At 38.3% G+C, this 23,487-nt stretch overlaps 2 protein-coding genes across 3 annotated transcripts in view; one reads left to right on the plus strand and one right to left on the minus strand.

The window, feature by feature from the left end:
- Positions 1–11,593, minus strand: part of LOC139687891 (FK506-binding protein 15-like) — a 76,269-nt gene extending 64,676 nt beyond the window's left edge. The window contains exons 1-4 of the mRNA XM_071585235.1: positions 11,442–11,593; positions 10,804–11,046; positions 7,112–7,256; positions 2,468–2,566 (exon numbers count right to left, since the gene is read on the minus strand). Coding sequence (XP_071441336.1) covers positions 2,468–2,566; positions 7,112–7,256; positions 10,804–11,046; positions 11,442–11,503 — 549 coding nt within the window. The 5' untranslated portion in view covers positions 11,504–11,593. The remainder of the gene's footprint in view (positions 1–2,467; positions 2,567–7,111; positions 7,257–10,803; positions 11,047–11,441) is intronic.
- Positions 11,594–11,776: 183 nt separating this feature from the next.
- Positions 11,777–23,487, plus strand: part of Ctr1A (Copper transporter 1A) — a 42,312-nt gene continuing 30,601 nt past the window's right edge. For both annotated transcript variants that reach the window (XM_071585324.1, XM_071585332.1), the window contains exon 1: positions 11,777–12,009. The gene's annotated coding sequence lies outside the window, so the exon portion shown is untranslated. The remainder of the gene's footprint in view (positions 12,010–23,487) is intronic.

Below are 23,487 nucleotides of genomic sequence, written 5' to 3' on the forward strand. Positions count from 1 at the left end.
CATGCAAAGTTGCATTTTTTGTTCTGTAGGCCATGCATACCACTAATCTTGCCTTTTTTGCAATAAATTAATAATGTTTTAATGATGCCTTCACAAAAAACTAAGAAATGTAATGAATGAGTCCTTAGAAACTCTGTCCATTACTTCCTAAATTTTTGAATATTTCGGCAGGATGTCATTTATACTCACTTTAGGGTTCATTTCAATAGTCTTTCCAACCTTAACATCAAAGAAGACAGAACAATCATTTTAGCAAGATCTTAGCAATCATCATGAAAATCACATCACAAAACACTGATTCTACCATATTCTAGATCTAAATTTAGTGGCCTAACATAATTACCATGAAGTTCTACCCATTTTTTTACCTTTGTCTAAATATCACTCACTGAATCTCCCTTTAATACATACATGATGACATTATAAACAATCAATAAATTATTTTGGAATCAATAGGGTCAGGTACCTAATGTCACATGAGACTCGGACACTGCTAAAGCTCAACACTTGAAAAGACAGACATTTTTGGAATGAAAACAATGAGATACTGGAGAACAGAAAAGAAAGTAATGAGATATGAAAGTTTAGAGCCAAGAAAAACAAATGGGTTGGGATGAAGGTCAATCATAAAGAAACAAAGGGTAGAGGACTGGATGGAAAAATGCATTAAGTGTTCAGTCTTAGGAATGAGAATGACCATGAAATGAAAGAAAAGAAGAGAGAAGTACAATTAAATGATCACTCTTTGTTCTGACAAACGCAGTATTGTTTTTATCACATTCCCCTACAAGTATATCCCATTGTCAATCAAAACCCACCAAATCCACCCTTCCTGCTTCCTTTAGATTTTTCAAAGCAATTCCCACTCTTCCCCCACCATATCTAGCACTTAATTTTTTTCCTTTCTATCCACTTCACCTTTTTCATTCTATACGTATTCAACTAATTAAAGTCTCTTGGACCGAGAGTTTTTTTCTGCTTGGAATTCACTCTTCTATCTTCTCCACTAGCCTTGCACTTGTCCTTAAATGTGTTTTCATCCCTTTTCCCTCAACCTATATCAGTATGTGTATAGATATTCATACATGGCATATCAAGCCTTTCTTCTCTTTCTGGTAAAGGTGAATCACTATTATCCTCTGAAATTAGGTATATATTGGCAGATGGCTCAGTTGAGGTTACTATTGTGGCTTTTCCTACAGATCTTTGAACCCTTCTTCGTATATATTTTGGAAGAATGGGTTGGTGTGATAGCCAGGGGTAGATCATTTTCCTAAAGACCAAAGCATTTACTGTTAAAGAAAACCGAGTGATGCCTTTGGAAATCCCTTTCTAAAATCCAAGTAGTACAATTTTCATCAAAAGAACTTCATGGGAAACCAAACAGTGGCACAAGGAAAAGAAGTAGCTGCAGTCTCCTATTAATGAGTCCATCCACATACCTAACAGCTTAGTACAAGGTGAGCTCTACCCATGAAAGCATCCAGTCGATTATTGCGGATTGGAGGAATATGATCCATAATGAATATAACAATTGTTGAAATCATCAGGCACTGAAGAATGAGTAAATTAGGATTTCAAGGACATAATATTAAAGCCAATGCCCCTTGGCATAATTCCGTAGTGAAAATGAATTGTAGGGATTTGATACGAATGACATGCACTGTTGGAAGATGTCTGGTGCAGTTAAACCAGGAGTTAAGTAATTTCAATGATTCCTAATAAGGCCATATTCTCCTCTTTTATGTGTACTTTGGACTTTTTCACTCCCTCGTAAATATAATGAGTATGAGCTAATGAACTATTAAATTTATTAAGTGAAAAAGTTGTAGCAATGTTCTCAAACTTAACAAACTATAATAATAGTAAAGAAGAACAAGAAAAATAAACTGGTAAAAACGGAAAAAGAGAATGAATGACAGGAGTGTCATAATTACTTAAAAAAGATTGGCAAGGAGGAAGCACACATTGCAAATTCCCAAAATAAGAGAATATTGATGAATATGTTAAAATAAATAATTAATTAAGCACATGTAGGAAAAAAACACTTCCAAGGAGCTTCCAAACTCTTTGTATACTGAGCCAAGGGAGTACCCAGTCTATGTGCAATATTTACTAACAATGTAAGGGAAAGAGGATAAGAAGGAAACCTTTCCAATCAATGATTAAAAGACTGCAGATCTGACATATATACCACATTATTGATTGAGAATAATGGGTTTTGAAATACTTAAGTGATTTTAATGTAGGCAAGTCCAACTATGCATCAATCTTAAAAGATTTCATGATGACATACAAATATGTTAAATAACTTAGAAAATACAAGCTTTTGATTTTTATGTAAAATGTTGAAATGAATTTCAACAGTAAAAATGTATACATAATAAAATAGTCATCAACATCAATTAATACTCCTATCATTTGAACTACTTCACCTACTTACAAAATTTGAATCAATATCTCATACCTCTCGAGCAAAATCCACTGCAGCTTCTGAAGAAAAAAACATAATTGACCAATTCTGCAGATCTTCATCATAAAATGTTGCATAATTATTTGCTTGGACCTGAAATATAGATGAAATTTAGCTGTAAAAACAACAAAAATAAGAGGGATTCAAAAAAAATTAATTTTACATGGTATAAAATACTTACACTGTAGGTAACTACAAATATAATTACAAAAAAATGGGCAGTTGCATTTTTTGTACCTGTTAGTCCTAGGAATAATTTTATTGCAGGTATGACTAGATTTTATAACCAATATCTATAACATATGTTTATTAATGAATGGCTGAAAGTACCAAGAACACAAAACAGCATTGCCAATTATAAGTATAAAAATTTAATGATAAGGTTCATAGGATTACAAAACAGGCTGCCCATCATCTGTGAAAAATTCAAGAAAGAAGAAAGGCATTTAAGAATATAATAAATTAATATACGAGTGGCATAAATTAGAGAGGGAAACTTAAGAAAATGCAAAACAAAGTTTTGCATAAAATGTATGCCTAGTGTACTTGAGAGGAATTTATCTTAAAAGAAAAATGTGTAGAAGAATATCTACAAAAGGAATGGGACACAAAATTGTTTTGCGTAGTTCACACATTGATAGATAATAGACCATTATCATTATTTCACTCAATCAATGTTTTCCCATAACCCTACATGTAAACATGAATTCTTGCGCCACCTTGAGTGCCCAGGTTCGAATCCTGGAGATGCAGATATTTTTCAGCATTATCCAGATCCTTGAGGTGACTTGTAATGAGCCCTTTGAGTGAGTACCCTGCCCATCGTATAAGACTTAAAGCTCTGGACCCATTGGTGCCTTTTGTCAACAGAAGGCTAATGCCAACGCCAGGTTTCTTTGCACTATTTCACCATTCCCATCCATCACTAGCGGTGCAAATGACCTAAGCTGTCCATTGCCTGCCCTAAAACTACTACTACTACAAATTCATGTTACTAAGCTTGAAAGGTATTATCCATTTTTCAGGTCTCGGAGATCTACTGTTAATATTTAAGTACAAATTTCTTCAGAGGTTACATTTTAATTCTGCTTATTTAGCAGACCTAGAATATTCTCAAATTAGACCACTGATAAATGGAATCAACACATTATAGGCTATTTATTGAATATCATTTGCAATGCTTGTACACAGTTTACTCTTCCAGTTCTTTGTATGTGAAAAGTTCTGAGCATATGTAAGCATTTGCCCCAAATGAAAGACCAAAAAGGTCCACTTCGTGAGTCAATTTCATAAAAAATGTGACTCTACAGTCTGCCAGAGTGAGAGGAGGCAAGGCTATCAAATGGCTGTTCTAAACGCAATAGTGGCATGATGGTTTCAATAGTTATTTATAAGGTCTTGTAAATTTCATAGATGATACCCACAAAAGAAGAGGAAAACGTTACAAATCAACTCTGGAAAAACTGAAACAACTTTTATTAAATACCATAAATAATTCATGATAAAATATTGCTACTACAAATTATGTAAAAATAATTAATAACAACTCAATTTAAAAGAAAATAGTGAGGCAATTATTAAAATGGCAGACAATTTCAATGCTTAATTTTGTTAGCAATATCAATGTATATTTATATCATGTATATTGTACATTTTATTTGTGAAAAATGCTATTATCAGCTAAAAATGAACAGGCATAATAGAATTTTACCTATCAATAAATTGTCTAGTTGTAGGTGCCATCATCTTGTAGGCTATGATTATATATCATTTGAGGGCAGAGAATCAATAAGTCTCCAAGTGCTTACAAGGAAAAAGAACATGGCTAAATGGAAGGAATTTTGAAAATTAATACCTGACATAAATGGTCAACAAGTTAATTCTTATTAAAAAGACAAAAGACTACCTTAAAGCACTTATTACAGAGAGCAGTCATCCAATGATGGGTTCAATGTCACAAAGTTTTAAAACCCAAACGTCACTTACATACTCTGAATTGATCTCAAGACTCCTTTACATCAATTTAAAGTCACTACTGAGCTTGGTTTTTTCTTGGCACTAGCCAATAGAAATAACTATTTAATGAAATTTTAGAGGTAAATGATGATATTGGATGGAATTCATGGGTTGTAACAGGCCCAGCCCTATTGAAAAACCCACAGCTCAGTCTTGGGAAATTATTATTAGACATTGAAGGGAATCCGAGGGCTTTTCAGAAGCAGGAGAGTACAACCCCACGAACTCCAAATAGAGGGGATCTGTAATCGTCACACAAAGATTTAAAAAATGCTGATGCAGAGAATTTTAATACAAAACAATTAGCAGGGATGAGAGCAGGTATGAAACAATGGTGAAACTGTAGAGGCAACATTGGGAGATGACAGGAATGGGCAGAGTGTGAGGACAGAAGAGGACACATATGAAGCCACAAGTCACAGCCATGAGCTCAACTATGTCAACGGTTTGCCACAGATTCCGGAGTAGTGGGATGGACCACAATGTCATACAAAGTTTGTATAAAAAGTATTGGGAACAATTTTTAATGACGTGACTGAACATTGCATAACGCTTGCACTGCACATGCTCAGTGGGGTAGGGTCTGACCTTCAACACGCGCCAAGTGCCTGCAAGCATTCATTCAGGCTAGAATGTGTTTTTAGTCGACCCCTGTTAAATGACTCGGTGCAAGCGCTAACTGCAGCGAATGATTAAACAGCCGTACGCCATCAAATTTAATGTTGGACTGGGGAAATTGGGTACGGAGATGTTGGGAAAGTGTTCAAGGATGAAAGCATGTCTCACAAACTGCTGTTTTTAAGCTGCACAAGCTCTTCAAAGATGGTTGAGAGAATGTGGAGGATGAGCCCCACTCTGGAAGGTCGTTGACGTCAAGAACCCATGACAACATGCAACATGTTCGTGACGTGCTGAATTGAGACTGTCGGTGAAGCGTGTGTATTATCACAGATCGTACTGGCATTGATAAGATGAGAGTGCACACCATTATCACTGAAAATTTGGTAATGTGAAAGAACTGTGCTAAACTTGCCACGAAGATCTTGATGGACGACCAAAAGCAGAGTAGTGTTCCTGCCTGCGATGACCTGCAACGACATCTTGACGATTCCCCAACCACCTTACAGTCCCAACTTGGCACCAGCACACTATTTTCTATTCCCAAAAGTGAAATCCTCCCTTAAAGGACACCACCATGAGACACTAAGTGCCATCAAAGAAGCTTGTACTGGCATTGAGGACCTTTAAGGACCTTCCATGATCTGCCCACCAAAGAGCCCTCGAATCATGGTAAAGCTGCTAGCAAAAGTATGCTGACACACTCAAGGAATGTACTTTGAAGAATTTTGAGGGATTGCAGCAATATCTGAAATAAATCTATTTTTCTGATACTTTTTACACAAACCTTGTACCAATTCCTAAGATCTGTGAATGGGTGAGAAAAATCTCCAATGAGCTCATAAAACAGTCTAAGCTAACAATCTTTATGTACAAGCAATAATAAACTGTTTATTTAAAATTGAGAGGGTACAATGTATTTCTAAATTTTAATTGCGTGACAAATGTATTGTTAAGAATACATTCAAAGAATAATTTAATTAGAAGAGAAATTCACTATTCCAAAAAAGGATTTAGTAATCATAAACTTTGGCTAACTGTCATCAGATAAGTCTTTATAGGTCTGCCTGAGCCAATGACACTTCTAAAATTAACGTTAAATTCCTTTTAGTTATGAAAAATAAACATAATTTGAAATTTATGAATTGACTTAGTTTCAATTTAGGCATCTAGTAAACTTTTGCATTGATGAGTGTAATAAAAAATGATATCATTGTCAGAGCAACCACATGAAATGGAGAGAAAGAAATAAATTGACTCTTAAAAGTGCTATGAACTTAGTGATTTATTTTCAAGAAGCTGCGGGAGATACTACAACAGTAACTTTCAACAGATTCATCCCCTAAGTGTGTATTACAATGCAACAATATATATACAATATAAGTTTTGGGGTGTAAAAGTATACCTCGGTAACTTAACTGGCTAAAGCACTAGGCCGGACATCAGGGGATCTGGATTTGAAACCCCCTTAAGGCGAATGATATTTATACTCTGACATTGTTGCACTGTTAGTGATTTAGTCATTGAGATTTCCATTTTATTACTTCTCAAGAAACAAGTAGATGCAAAGGCATTTAATATAGATTACAATGCATATAAGTTTCTAAAGATTCCACATTCATCAATACTCTATTGCCATTGACATCTCTTCGAATGTTTCTTTGATTTTTACAGTGCTTATTGGCTTAAATAGATAGTTTAACAAGAGCGCCAGCTACCACATTCAGGTTGAAAGTACATATTTTTCTACATGAAAACACTAGCTCTTATGCTGGAAAAACTTATCCAACCAACAAACAGCACAATAAAAACCTGGGAAGGCAGAGTTAACCAAATTTATGCCTAGGAAACCTTTAAATAAACATTAATGTCATCATTGACACTTGTCACAAACAAAATTGTGGAGTAGAAGCATGTATACATTGCTTGAACAAAGGCTACATCGTTGAATAAAAATTCAATTTAGTCATTATTACTTATGGCTTACAATATTCTGATACTTACTGTAAATTGGAATGAGGGAACTATCTTAACATCTGTTACCCGAAGTTTCTCTCTGTCATATAGTATTAAGTGGTAAATGCCTAGTCGGTGGCTCCCCTGGATTGCAACTCCAAGCATTCCTTTAGAAGTGTAACCTTCTTTTTCCCTGCGGAAAATTAAAAATACCATTTTACTAAATAAACAACAATAGTAGAATACATATGGACCTATGGTGAGGTTGAAAAATTCCCTGTGCATATCTAGCAGGTGGAGTCTAGAAACAGTAGGAATGATGAAAGGAAAATGAAATTGTGCCTACAATAGAAAGATCCAATCTTTTGCACATAAAATATGCACAACAACAGGTATTGAAATCAAGTTTCCTTTTATTTAAAATGTTGCATCAGAAAAGGAGGGATATGGGAGAAGGTGGAAAATGTGGCGCATTTTATATGATGATAGGAACAATCCCATATTTTGCTTGTGAAAACAAAGATGCCTCTTATAATGTAAAAATATGAGTACATCATCTTCAAGCTATTTCCAAGTAACTTTTTGATGGCTAAAAATCTACAATGAACATTACACCAAGACAGACAAAAATGACAGATAACATATGCACAGTTTCTTTCTTCACATATTTGCAGCAAATAAGGGCAAATTTTCATTCTTAAAATATATGCCAGGGGAAAGTTGTTTTTTGGGGCCCAAATCTAAAATTTTTGTAATATTTATGTTTACATGGCACAACACTAGTTTTAAAGTTTTTTTTCTAAATGGCGGTTTTCCAGTTTTGCAAATAAAGTCCACAGATTACAGGAGCATTATAAATTTTGTACGGAAAATATAAGCAAGTAAAAGAACTATGTGTTAGTGGTTTCTTTCAAAGGATGTCTACACATAACAGAACATCCACAGAAAGTCATTGAAGTGTAGTTTTAGAGTTCGCATTCGCCCAAGATCCAATATATAATTATGTTAATCTGAGAAACAGGAATGCTTCATAGGAGTCAAGTATGCACAGTCATGCCAAGTGTATCACTATTCCGAGAGTGCAATTTTGCTGCAGCACAAAATAGTCTTGCAGAAAGTTCTTTTCCACTGACAATATAGGCACTAAATTACGATACCATGAACTTTACACTCATTTTTACCAAAAAAGTAATATATCATAACAGGTGAACGCAAGGTGAATGAAACAATAAGTGACTGAATTCATAATATTTGAAAAAAGAAATGGTATGCAGTGTAGCAAGGATGCCATGTCACAATTCTGCTAAATTATGTTCAGGAAACCTGTAAGAGAAATGACTGTGAGGTTAAGGATAGGAGTGTAACTAATGTATTCCTGTTCTGCTGCTGGTCTTGTTGGCTGTGGGATTATGTCCTCGCCTGCTAATCCAAAGACCACAGGTTCAATTGCCACCAATGTATCCACTACCAAGGGGTTGGAAGTTTGTGATCTTCCTTGGTTTTTATAATGTTTGTGAAAATTATTGAATGCAAGAGAGGGGCAAATATAGCACTAATTTCACCATGAATAAGGATACCATTTACTTTTATTGCAACCTTTAGAAGGCATGCATTACTTCTGGCTATGAGCAGAACAGATACGCAAGGAGCCCTAGAATAGCTACTTTGGTAACATTGAAAATGAATTGATGGTAAACACATCCAAAACAACAGTGGCCACATTATATAAAGACAGTTGGAAAAATGATTGCATAGTGGGGGCAGATGGTGAAATAATAGAACAAGTGCATGAATTAACATACCTTGGCAGAATGTTTGAGTAAGAATTCAGAAGTGAAGAGATGAAAATGGGTGTAAATGTTCACTGAAAGGCCATCAATTGTGAGTGGAATATATCAGAAAATGAAGGTTTGTCATAGGCAGCAGAAATTGTAGTGCATAAAAGAGGAAAGAAGCCCTCTTGCTCATATTACTGCATGAAAGTAAAAACGTTTTGCCAGGATAACTTTCAATATTGATTAAATCTATCAGAAATGTAGTACTCAATAGGCGTTGGGTAAAAGGTAAAAGATGGTGAGCAATGAGCGGGCTATGAAAACCAAACGTTGATTGGATTCACTGGAACTAGATAAGTAAGAAAGGAGTGTGGAATGGTCACTTAGAGCAAAAGTATAATGGTCAGATCATGAAACAAACACACAAAATAAGAGAGATTGATTTGAAAATAAGGGGTAGTCTTGGAAAGTCATGGTTGCATGGAAGTTTTAGGAATGGTACAGAAATATAAAAAACAAATTACAAAATCCAGATCAGAGGTTAAAAGAGCATTAATGGAGTCATATGAAGGAATTTATGCATAGAATTAAGTCCCTGAAATAACTTAAAAGGAGGCCTTCTAGATCTTGCCTACCATGAAAGGGGACAGCATGCAGCATATGTATGTACGAGTAGAACACTGTGGTGTAAGCCTCTAATGGGCATAGCCATCACATCACTCACCTAGGCAGAAAAGATGCCATTTTCAAGGTGAAGCGGTTGCCATCAAAATGTCATGTGTGCTCATGATGGTAACCTGAAGTGCATGTGATTTCAAGAAACAATATGATAGTAAAGAAAAATAAATGATGATTTTTAAATTAGGTAAATAAATAAATGGGAGTAATTGAAGGTGCCATAAAATGAAAAATGGTTCATTCATGATGAACAGGTAATGACAAAATATGTATGTAAGCTCTATATTGCATAATCAGAATAAAATAGTCCCTTTCAAATGAAAAAAAGACATAAATTAGTACATTCTTATTTGAGTAAGCTAACTACAATACCCAAAAGAAAATTACAGCAATGGGCAGTTGGTCATCGCAATAACAAGAATAGTATAATAATAATAATTTTATTGGACATTAAACAAAATAGTTTTGCAATAGTCTTCGTCATAGAGATACATAAATAATGGGGGTAATATAAAGCATATAGAATCATATATATGTAGATATAAAAATACACGTGCATAGCAAGTCATTTCAGACATATGCAATTTCTCTTTCTTTATCTCTTGTAGACCAATGAACGATTTCTTTTATTTTCTGAGTGCTTCAGTATGCATAAAAATTTTTTATCCAGAGTGAAAAATATTTGTGCTCATTAAAGTCATTTACCACAGAATTAAACTAAGGTTTTATTCAATACTGATTTCAATGCTTACAATGCCATCATTAAATAATACAACACACTGAAACTGGAAGTGATCATAACAATGGAATACTGCATTCGTTTGTATATAAATATATGAACTTCAATTTGACTATAACCTATACTACGTTGGTCCACCAGTAATTTCAAAATCACAAACAATGAAACATAAAATAAAAACATCTATTTAGCCACTCAACGGCAATTTCCTTTCTGTCTATTAATATGACTATTTTGACCGTCTAATTATAAGGCCAGGAATACAGAGCATTGACCAAAGACTGTAAGAATATGGTGTCAATGGAAGTAACTCTAACAAATAACTGTGGCATTTTCAGAGCATTTCGATCGGATTGACATAAAACAAAAGAAAATTATGCTGAGTATCCGAAAACCGACCATTATATTACTAATAAGATTCATTATTTTTTAAAGGCAAGAGGCCACAGATAGAGAGCCCAAGGAGTTTTATTATTCCACTCTGTTTTTTAATTCAACAGGGACATTCTCAAATTAATTATTAACTCCCAAATGTTAAGTTCACTCACAGCTTATAGGTTGTCACAGGTTTGGCAGATATTAGGTCAAGTTTTGGTGAATTCTGATGCGACTGTTGGTAACTTTTCTTTTCGCTTGATCCTGTTCCACCTTTTCCACCAGTTTCATCCCCTGATTCATGCCCTTTCTTTCTTCGTAGCGTCCCAGGTTGTTTGGGAGCAGTATAAATTAGGGATGCATTTCCTCCAGATTCGGCGGGCCTCTCCAAACCAAAAAGTGACGCTAATTTTGAACTGTAGAGGAGCAAGTCATGTAAATATATTATCGATTGGGTAGATGGAATTTTCAGATAAACGATTGAAAAAAATGAAAAGAAATATTTTTGCAATTGAATTGTCCAGATTAGAACAATAATCCACTGATGTTAGAGATAAAGTTTAAGAAGAATTATATGTACAAATTGCTGCAGTATCAATATATTTAAGTGACTACTATATGTTATTGCTACGCGCAGTTAATGCGTAAAAGAATGCAATTTGCATGTCTCAGAGGAAAGCTGCTCGATTAAAATCACCGATTAGAGCATTTTTGGTCGAATAAATCAATAGCCGGCATTGAAAATACATAATACCACAATCTGTGGACAGCTACCGAAGAACTAATTTAACAATTATGAAAGAAATTATACCTTGATGATGGCACGAAGTCCATATCGTCGTCTTCTTCCCCTCCGCCTGGGAAAGGAAACATTTTATTTCTGTTCAGACATAAGCCACGCCTTTAAATTACTTAAGTTTGGTAGAAAGACATGAAGACAGGTGATTTACGCCCATTTTTACAACATTTGTCATCGATTAATCGCACTAATCGATTTAATGGTAAATCGATATAGGAATGCTTCGATTTAGTATACTCGCTGCTTTCCATCGAACAGGAGAGTCGACTTAGTCGAATCCATGGTCGAAAGTCGAAGGAGTCGAACTAACAGTGTGGTCGAGGTAACGTGACAAAATTTCAGTCGAATTGCTGGTAGCAGAAGGAGCGGAACTGTTCGGAGGTCATTTGTAGTCATTTGGCTGGAAAGATTCGAAACGGCTGTATGAGGTTGTGGAATACGTCGGATGTACGCTCCCGTAGTCCCCGCTAAGTGGTGTAACAGTGCAAAGAAGAAAGTTGGCTCAATTCACTGTGATCTGTCCTGAGGCCTTTGCATACCCGGAACCTCGACTCAATTTGGCCCAGTTTGTTATTTAGTGGTGAGTAGGATTACAACCGTATCATTTTTAAGCAGAAGAAGTCGAAAGCCTTCAGAAATTATTTCTTAATATTCGGCTGTCGTTTATATTTCATGCAAATTGCAGAATTAATGTTAAGTAATTTTGTGTGGCCACGGAATGCCAAATATTTTCCTCGGTCTTCCTATAATATATTTAAGTCATAGCTTCAAGAATGAATGGTTAGACGTTAGATAGTATTAATAAACGTATTTTCGAGGTGGATGAGGAAAAGCGTTTTCCTACTTTGGGGTACGGTGATCTAATAACCTTAATAACATAATCCCAGGGCTTGGTAGTATACCAGCAGCCAGTAGTATAGGATTAGTTACATCACAACATGATTTTTTGAAGTGAACATACCTGCGTGTGTAAGTCTGTTTAAGTCGAGTTGAGGATGGAAATTTGGAAGAATTTCGGGTATTTCGCAATACATTTCCAGCAATAATAGTATATCTATTGGCGGTGACCGACTGCCTCGGCGGTTTTTTGCCAGACGTGCTGTTCCTTGGGATTAGAGCGGGCTTTGGGGCATGGAGAATGGTATTGTTGAAACGGTATTCTTGAAGGTGGTGTACAGTTTAAAGGTCTTTGAGACATTAAAAGTAGGTACTAGCCTTGTAGTGCTTCCACTCAGTCAGTGCCAATATATGTGGGATACCGCACTTTAACGATCCACCGCCACCAGGTTTTGATCCGAGGTCGTCATCTTGGAGAGACATTAACACTTAAATAATCCGGTCGAATTCAGTTTGGAATTATTTCTAATTTTAATGAATGACAGCTGGATTGCTCATCTGCATTTCATAATAAAAATTTAAACATATACCCTGCTTCAAATATCGAAAAGTATCTTTAAATTAAGTGACCAATTTTAAAGTTACATTTCCCGTCGAAAAGTTTTTAATTTTCTGGAGGGTATGGGTGAAATCTCTAAATATTCTGTACTTCCTCTCGTTTTCCACCTACGAAATTTTATTTCATCTGGTTTTCCGTATGCTATCAATTATTTTGTCCCAGGATGCAAATAAACAGGGCGAAAGGAGTCAATCTCAGGGAAAGATTAATAAGAGACATTACTCATTTATAAAGCACGAAGAAATGATCAAAGACTTGGCGTTTCCGCTGGAAACACATTCTTTCTTCGTGCTTTACAAGTGGATTTCTACAAAGTATCGGCCTACACCATCTCCCAAATTAATTATTGATAGTTAAAATTAAAACTGAATGTAACCATCATTTGTGTAACTTGTTACCGTGATTCTTAGTTGAAATTAGCTTGTGAAAAAATTAACTGGTTGAAAAATTCCTTTTAAATTTATGTAGTCGGACTCCATGCTTCTATTTTTGTAATATCTTATTTGATCGCATTTTATTTACAAATCCTGGAATAGCTCAACGCACTTACTCCATTAGTTTGATTCATACATTAAAATAATATACTCCTTCCATAAAAGATTTCAGTTGTTGCATATATATGAAACAGCCTGCTCATGGGTCTAATGTGCTTTATTACACAGATTGAACGAAGTACAGTAACACGTGTTATGCAACCAGGTTGACTGTCAAGCGTATGCGGGTTGCATGACCCTGAGGACGAGGAATAATTAACTGAAATCCTAACGCTAATGAAGGGTACATACATAATGGATAATGGTTGAGCTGGACCTTATCTTTCGCGTAAATGTGTGAGTCTAATAGCTGAAAGTTGTGTATCTGTGTTTCTTTCCAAAAAGAAACGGTTTTATAAGTATGGTATCTCATAATTTTCTGTTGTTTAGATATTCCTTCCTTCACGCATCAATTAATAATAATGTCAGTGACCACAGGTAATGATCATGTTACTCAAAGCTTACATGGTCCAATTCAGACTATTGTTACAAAATCTTAATTTATCTGACCCTCCAAAATCCACTCACCCGTTCTCGGGTAATCCCTGCGCGTCGGAGCCAAGGTGGATGTGGCAAAGAGGAAAATAATTTAGGGATCTAACCTTAGAATAAACCTTAAATATACGGGATGCCTTCCGAAAGTAATGCAATGGAATTTCCCGCGCCGCTACTATTGGTCGCAGTGGGATAGAACTACTTGGAGAAGGTAAGAGGGGGGGGGCTACCCTAAGCTTTGCCGCGAAACCAGTCTCAGTGCTCTCCAAGCTGTGGGAGCGGCAGAGCGTCAGTTATTGTAAACCTCTGACTGTGTCACGAAAAAAATTGAATCGATGATCGAGCAACGTAACGAGATGACCAATTTTTGTGCTTAAATAAGAAAATCTCTAGCAGAGACTAACAAAATGATTCGCGAGGCTTACGGGGACTCTGCTCTGTGTTATTCACAAGTTTTCAGAGGGTTAAAGGCCTTAAAGGAAGGCCGGGAAGAGATTGGCGACAAACAACGCTCCGGACGGCCGTCAACCAGCAAAACCGACAACAATGTGGCTCGTGCTTGGCAATCGTTGGACTCTGACCGTCGATTGAGTATCAAGATGGTTGCCAATGAACTGAACTTGTCGTCTGCTGTTGTGTTTCGCATTGTTACTGAAGTTATATCGACGAGGACAGTGTGCGCCATGCTCGTGCCCAAGGTGTTATCAAAAGACCAAGTGAGCGGAAATTTCAATTAAACTTTTGCAATGTATTGAAAATGAACCTGATTATTTGGGCGAAGTCGTCACTGGTGATGAAACCTGGATTTTTTAATACGACCCAGATACAAAACGCCAAAGCTCTGAGTGGTACACTGACCGGTCCTCCAAGCCCAAAAAGGCAAGAATGAGCAAATCAAAAGTGAAAAAAATGCTCATTGTCTTTTTTCGACAGTAAAGGAGTGGTCGATAAGGAATTTGTTCCTCAATCACGGACAGTTAACGCTCCCTCTACGTGGATGTGTAGGAAAGGGTCGTCAGGACGAGAAAAGACATGTCCGCTGCCTGGCAACTCCATCACGACAACGCACCTGGCCACAACGCACTACGAGTCCGCGAGTTCCTGGCCCAGCACCAGCTGCCAACGCTGCTCCACGCCCCTATAGTCCTCTTCCAGATGTAATATGTGGATCTTCAAAATATCACTGGCTTTTCAAGTTGGGGTCAGCATCATCTTTCGGATTATAATTGTACTATTCAGCAAAATTAAGATAACTATGTACGGTGAAAATATTTACTGTCAATCGTTCACGCACGTGCATTTGTATTTGTGTGTGCGAGACACAGTTAGAGAGGGCAAATTACGACTTGAGGGCAGGACACGTAGGAAAACTACGCGAAACATACGTGCATGTAAATTTCAGGGCTTCTAACCCTCCTTCAAGATAGACAAATCATGTACGAGAACCTTTATCAGTGGACATCGAATCAATTGGTTCAAGTTTCTCTGACGAAGGCGAGAGGGGCGCTGTAATGTTAAAATGCCAATGGGAATGAACGTTTTACGTGATTTTTCTGCGTGGATAATTGTATTCTGATGTTAATTTATGTGTCGCCGGTCGCCAGCGTTTTTCATAATGCCTATATGCATTTATATAATGAAACAAATGGGACATAATAAGAAGTTAGAAGAAACATCGAGGACTTTAGTTTCAGCCTATTCGTCGTTCGAAATGTTTTTTTTCTAGTTTAGATAGCAACTAGTATATGTTAATAGACACACAGACAACAATTGTAAATACGAGAGATTTTCAGTGCATGAGGGTCACTGAGGGCATCATCCAGTGACAATAGTCTCTTTGATGTAACCTCCATGCCAGAGGATGCACCACGCCTCTGAGCTCGATGCTCTTCGTGGCGTGCACTGTATTCCGTACGCCTCGATGTGTTGGCCGTGCGAACGTGCTCATGCTTTGCATCCGATCCCGTGCCCCCTCCTCCTGCCTCTCCTCCCCGCTCCGCCCCAGCTTTCCTGCAATCGGTGTCCCCGCCCACTCAGCCGTTTAACCTTTCGATTGGGGGGGCAGGGGGCACGGGTCTGCGATGGCTGCGCGGGTTTATTCGCCCTCCGCTGTCTCCACGAAGCCTCGCATAACGACCGTGGATTATCAACCAAATGCCTGCATATAGTATAGAGTAAATCAAGGTAGAGGAATACTACCTTGATCAAAAATTTCCCGGAATTTATTCAGAAAATTAAAAATACAAGTTTATTCATCTAAATCTATATTGTCCCCTTCAAAGTAATCCCCATCGACTGCAACACACTTATGCCAGCGCTTGATCCAATCCTCGAAACATTTTTTATATTCGGTTTTCGGTATGTCCATCAGTGCTTCCTGCGATTTTTCCATTACTTCCTCTCGGCTGCTAAAACGCGTTCCCCGTAATGGTTTTTTAACTGGATTGAACAGAAAGAAGTCACAGGGAGCCAAATCAGGTGAATTCGGTGGCTGTTGGATGGTATTTGTTGCATTTTTCGTCAAAAAATTACGAATAAATATAGCACTGTGCGACGGTGCGTTATCATGGTGCAAAATCCACGAGTTTTCTGCCCACATTTCTGGTCTCTTTCGGCGAATTGCTTCACGCAAACGTCTCATAACGCCCAAATAATACTCTTTGTTTACTGTCTGGCCTTCTGGCAAAAATTCATGATGCACTACACCGTTGTAATCCATGAAAACCGTCAGCATTGCCTTCTTTTTTGACTGAAAACGACGTGGTTTTTTTGGTCTCGGCTCATTTGGTGAACGCCATTCACTTGCCTGATGTCTGGATTGCGTGTCGTACTCATAAACCCACGTCTCGTCTCCAGTAATGATCCTTTTGATGAATGTGGGATCGGATTCAGCCTCGCAAATCATGTCTTTTGCGACGTCAACACGGTCTCTTTTTTGCATGAAATTGAGGTCTTTCGGCACCAACTTTGCTGCTACACGACGGAAACCCAAATCATTAACCACAATGTCTTGGGCGGATCCATAGGCAATGTTCAAGTCCTCCGCTATTTCTCTGATGGTTAATTTGCGGTTATTGACCAACATTTCTTTTACTTTATCAATTTTTTCACCGACTTTCGATGTCGATGGTCTGCCACTGCGTTCATCATCTTCGATTGACTCACGACCACTTCTGAACCGCTCGTGCCACTGGTAAACGACCGTTTTTTTTAGAGAATCGTTGCCGAAACACTTTTCCAACATTTCCAACGTCCGTGCGCCAATCCGTTTTTTACGCAAAATTTAATACAAGTTCGTTGTTGCAAATTTAAATCCATTTCTGCAATTGTAAAAAATCGCCAACACACACAGAGATAGATGTACTCTTGGCTACGTAACTTTTGCAAATGTCAAGTTATGACACTAAGATTTAAAGGGAATATCAACAACAGATGTACCAATTTAACAAAAAAAACAGAACTCAAATCGGAACGATGGGAGCGCCACACGGTGGTTATTCCGGGAACTTTTTGATCAAGGTAGTATGTAAATGAAATTAACTTTCCCGAGCACTTGCTGCGGTCCTCCCATGCGACCAAAAGGGCTACGGTCTGAAAATGTTAAAATGCCTGTACATATCTCTAAATGATACATTGTGAAATAGGGTAGGATGCAGTGTGAAATACGTATTATATTATAACTTGTGATTCAACGGTACATCCCACTGAGACAACAGTAACGTGCGCCGCGTTCTTTCTTCCTTCGCCCCTACTGCTGCCGGCCGGAATACCGAATGCCTGGGTCATTGTATTAATCTAAAATTAAAGTGGATATTGCATTTCATGTTAAAATCCTTATTCGTCAAGTAAGTTTTTGCCAAATATATATGGAAGGACGATGGTTTCAAACACTTTTTCGCCTCAGCAGATGACGGCATATCGGAAGAGAAAATGCCTCCAATATCTAAATATCCTACCGTGTATTTCCCACCCATCCTTAATGACGCGAATGACCTTCGCTGTCGTTTGCCTCCCCTATCAACGACAAATACAGCGAAACTAGTTTTAATGTAAACATTATAAAGTGGAAAACCGAAAGCTGCAAACATGTTATCATTAAAACGTCGTGAAAATGAAAACATAAGCGATGCATTCATTGCATGCCCTTGAACGCCTTCCGGACCGCAGGTAATGTGATAATGCGTACCGACTGCCTCCCCCCCCCCTCTCCCGCTCTCGACGGCCCGTGCCATGCCTTCGAAAGTGCTTAACTGCCCTCTCCTTCATTGCTATATTTTCTCGTTTTTTATAACTTACTCGGTGCCAAGGGGATGGGTCTTAACTGTCGATAGGAATCCCACTCAACCTGGAGATAACGAATTACCCCGATATAAAAGTTAATATCAGCGGAGGACCGCAAGAGAAATGGCGGAAGGTGTGTGGATACAAATAAATCAGTCGAATAAACTGGTGCGTTGAAAATGGACCGGGAAAGGCTGGAGGCGTTTTAGATGTGGATAAGAATTCTGAGTACAAATTTGACAGACCGGGTGAGGAATGAAGAAGTGCTGAGGAGAACGGCAGGAGATTGCAGAAAACAATCGAAAAAAGGAAAAGGAAGTGAGTGGCATGGACGCGTGGTGAGAAGGTGGTGCTAGAAGGCTTGGCCCGGCAAGAGAAGGTCAAAATGACGGACGATGTGGAAGAGGATGTGGTGATGGGGATGTGGAAATGAAGAGAAGGGTATAGGAAAGGAATACATGGCGGAGAAGAGGCCGCCATTGACCTGCCAACCACGGCAGATCTGAGATGAGGAATAACCTGGGTTGGACATTTAACTGCGAGAGGTTTGTGGTATAAATAGCATAGCGGCACTATCGAAAAAATGTGTAGAGAGGTGACACAAGCGAGAGTAGTTAAGTGCGCCACTGGGAAAACGCACTTGAAATGTTCACACGCCCACAAATATATGTACATGCGACACCGACTAAAACTGATTCTGAATCTGTGGGGGCGATTTTTCATCCCCAAGATGCAGATGTCCTTTTAGGATGTGAAGAATGATGCGTGACCTCCACCTTTATTTCTGCGAATCCTTGTGTTTGTAATGCTTAAATTATATTTAGTTTTTAAAGACCTACGTGACTGGGTCTTTAGATCTTCGTTCCCGTTGCAAAGTAAACACTATATTAACGATGCCCAACCATTTTATTTTGAGCCAATCTACTTCCTGTAAATGCACTCCACTTTTTTTTATACCCACTCTCTCCACATTTTTAGAAGAAATTCCATGGCTTCTCGGATGGCGTCTCAAAGACGCAGTCCTAATTTACAACTACCATTCCGCAGTTGTATCAGTTTGTTTTTACGATGGTCTCCTGGAGACTGATTGACTGTCGCTTGACAGTAACTGTAGCAATTGTCGCGAAATGTGTTGTCTTGTGGGTAAGCATACCGAAAATCTAACTTAAGCTTTCGTGGACCGTCCTTATCTAGGTCAAATTTCAGTTCTTCTTTTGTTTTTTTACTGTAGAGCGACCAATCGGAAGTAAGTTAAGTATATTGAGGTGCTTTCTCTTTTGAGTGAACTGAAGCCTGTCGAAAAATGCCTGGAAGTACTTTTTGTGCATCGGAAAATCCAGAAATTGTCTCCTTAGGGTGCCACAAATGTCGCTCAATTGAAGGCTTCAAATGTCCTGTTCTCGACGGTGTAGCTTACTAATACCAGTCCAATAAGGTACATATTTCCGTGTAGCCATAGGCATTTAGCCAGAGTTAAGTGCAGCAACCACGACCAGGCGCGTATCTGCCATACTTCCTCGTCATTCAGTTTGCGCGATTGCCACAGTCGTACGAAATCCCGACATGCGTGTGCCGTTAGCTTTCCTTTTCCCGGACTCTGCGCCTGGGCCCGCTATCGTTTTCCTCTTCCCGCTCCATCGCGCGCACCCAACGGGGGCGAGGGGGGTGCCTGCGGCGGATCGCCCAGTTCCCGTCTCCGAGATTTTTGTGCCGGAGGTGAAAGTCTCGAAAGTCTTTTGTGGATCAGTGAAGGGCGCTTCCAGACTTTAGGAACGCTGATCGTTGACGGGGTTGGGGAATGAAAATGGCTCAGAATGGATGTTGGCAGCCCTGGGATAAGATATCCCTCGCTTCGGAAGCTTGCCCGCGTCCTCCCTCTCCCTTTTCCTCGCAGGGGAGTTTCCCGAGCGGATGACGACCTTCCTTTCACTCAGTTACACGACGCACTTATGGTGAAAGGTCCGCAATTCACCGCTGCTCAAGGGGTTTGGACTGGGGACGTACCCAAGGGCGGCCGAACCAGGCAAAGTCGCAAGTACTACACGAGAAACAAGATGGCGTAATCACAGGTCTTGCCCCGAGCACACGTTCTTGTTACTTATTCCATAACATGGCCGTCTCCTGAAGACATTTTCATCCAATTCGGAATTAGAGTTGGAATTCCACACTTGGGAAAATGATTGGTGTGCAGAAACTCGGAAAGGATTTCCTCAAACTTTCACCTCTCCGTCAGAGCCAGCCAGAGCTCTAATTGCTTATCGTTGAGCGAGAAAACAGTATTTTATCTTTCATCTTGGCATGACAGCCCTCGGCTTCTTCCAAATCAGAGTTACTGAAAATATGTTACTACTCTGCATGATAACGTGCTAGCCACCGCTAGAGTGTGTGGCAGGGGATGATTACACACATCTTCAATTAGGTTTTCCTAATTTTTAGGTACAGTATATTTTTGTAAAATAATTAAAATACTTAAAATAATTTAGATCATGATAATTACAGGTACGCGCACTACTGCGTTTAAGTGAGATATACTTCTGTACACATACGATAGGAGCTATTAGTCACCCGAAGAGCAATAACTAAGGATAGATGAGATAATGACAATATAATAGAAATACTATTCTCCTCCAGCGCGATCAGATCAGATTCTGATCCCTTATCATTCGTGGCAAAATAACATCGTAAAACGGTCTGTTCGAAGCTTAATCTCTCTAATTCCACAGACTTGATCTCTCGATAACGCATTTTCTGCGTCATCGCTGAAGAGACATTCCAATTTGTCCAAGTGATTTAATCAGTAATTTAAACTTGGCCCCATGAGAGATTTCCACACTAGTTCCTCTTGATTTGCTACTCAGTTTATCGTAACGTCTTACAAATCTTGCCCCTAGTGAGTATCAGCTATTCGTGATTAATTCAAAAATTTAAGAGTGTAAAAATTATCCGCCTTGACCGGGATTCGAGCCCGGATCCCTCAATATCCGGTCGAGTGCTTCAGCCAGTCAAGCCATCGAGGCGTCCTCCTAAAATCTGAAATTTTGGGACTCTACAATTTGGAAAATCTGAAATTTAAGAGGATGCCTCGATAGCTTAATTGGCTAAAGCACTCGACCGGACATCGAGGGATCCGGCCTTTAATCCCGGTCAAGGTGAATGATTTTTACACTGAAATTGTTGCTTTGAAATGCACATTAGTGGATGACTCGGTTAAAAGTCACTGTTACGACATCTCCCCTACTTTCTTTGGAATTAGTCGTGATTAGTTAACTTATATATCTCGTAGTGTAGTGACAACAGGTTATAATAAAGTACTGTTGTATCTGTGTTTTAATGTAAACAGTTAAGGTTTTTTACGCGATCAGTGGTATTTTTATATAGCAGCCACTGCTCTTTTTTAATTATCGGCCTGACCTTTTTCACTTTTCGCCATTGTTGCTTATGAATTCGGTCTGTTGATGTTAATTCAAAAATTAAAAATACTCAAAATGATTGATATTTTCTAGTTTTTGGATGAGTAATATGTGTCTTTATATTTCAAATTAAAAACTTGTTTGGTAATGCTTATGACCCTGAAAGAACGACGGAGACCATTTGCCTTCTTTTAATATTCGTGAAACTCAATATTATATTGCCCTTTTTGATGTTGACATGGACTATCAATGAGCTACACATGCACAAGGACTCATATTCCGCCATTCCTCAATGCACACGTTGCTTGAACTACATTCTCAGAGGATAACTTGGAAGAGCGTGATACGTATTGCTGTTAGGAGGGTTGGACCGCGGTCACTCTACTCCTAACATCTACTGGCTGCTCAAGCTCATTATTTGACGGTAATAGTTCTGTTGTAATCTTGGTCTATCTGATTTTCTGTTTCAAGTTGGTTCCCACGCACACCGTTCTAACTGGTTTACTCTCTCTGATAAAATTCTTTTCGTACGTTAGACAAGATCGTCTGAATTCATATCAAAAGTGATATTCCATATTTTGTTGTGCAAATGGCCGTATTTACCGAGAGGAATTTCTCAAATAAATGAAGAAAATTATCTGAATGAATCCTTATTTTCTTCTAAGTAAGTTGTTACTTGTTGCATGATTTATTTATATGAACTTGACCATACCTCCCTCTGGACGCCTCATCTGCCACTCCTCTTCATTAGTGTCATATTTTAATTCGAAAACAATCGAGTAATTTCTCATAGTGGCGTTGACAGTAAACCTGCAAAATCCCTGGTAGAATGCTTTTTTTAACCCGCCAAAGGAAATACAAGTAACAAGCTAACATACGAGTTACATTGCTCGTACATTGCTTATCGTATAAGATGATCGATTCCGCTTGGCCTTACGGAGTTAAGAGAGGAGTTGTGAAAATATCACCTTGAATAGCACTGTGTCTTAGTATTGGACGGATTTATAAGTTTATTCATGTCCATATATATATAATATTATATATATGCTAAATATATACATATACATATATATATATAGATATATATATATATATATATAGATATATATATATATATATATATATATATATATATATATATATATATATATATATAAACAAAAGGATAGAGAGTAGGGCAAATGATTACTTAGGGGATGATCAGTTTGGGTTTAGGAAGGGGAGAGGTACGCGTGATGCCATTGCAGTAATGAGATTATTAATCGAGAGGAATGTAGAACACAACCAGGAGGTATTTGCCTGTTTCGTAGATTTCGAAAAACCGTTTGATAGAGTTAATTGGGAAAAACAAATGAGTATATTGAAGAAAATAGGAATAAATTGGAGGGAAAGGAGGCTAATCCGCAACCTGTACATGTCTCAGACTGCTCAGGTGCGGGTGGGGAACGGGGAATCCGGTTGGGCAGTGTTAGAAGAGGTGTAAGGCAGGGTTGCCCATTGTCACCGTTACTGTTCAACCTATATGCAGAGGAAATGATTAAAGAGGCATGGGAAGAACTGGATGTGGGAATGAAAGTGGGCGGGGAATTCGTAACATCAGTTAGGTTTGCTGATGACCAAGATTTAGTCTGTCAGTCAGCCAAGGGGTTGCAAGCATTGCTGAGTGAATTGGAAATTCAGTGCGACAGGTATGGGATGAGAATCAATATTAATAAAACAAAGGTTATGCGATTTTCAAGAAATTAAAAGGCTAAGCTAAACATTAAAATGGGAGGGTAAAAACTGGAGCAGGTAGAACAGTTTACGTATCTCGGAAGTGTTTTGGACCAACACGGTCAAAGTAGTAGGGATGTAAGGAGAAGAATTGCGCTTGGCAAAGAGGC

The sequence above is a fragment of the Hetaerina americana genome, unplaced genomic scaffold (assembly GCF_022747635.1).
Source record: "Hetaerina americana unplaced genomic scaffold, ioHetAmer1.1.p SCAF_1, whole genome shotgun sequence".
NCBI classification, from domain to species: Eukaryota; Metazoa; Arthropoda; class Insecta; order Odonata; family Calopterygidae; genus Hetaerina; species Hetaerina americana.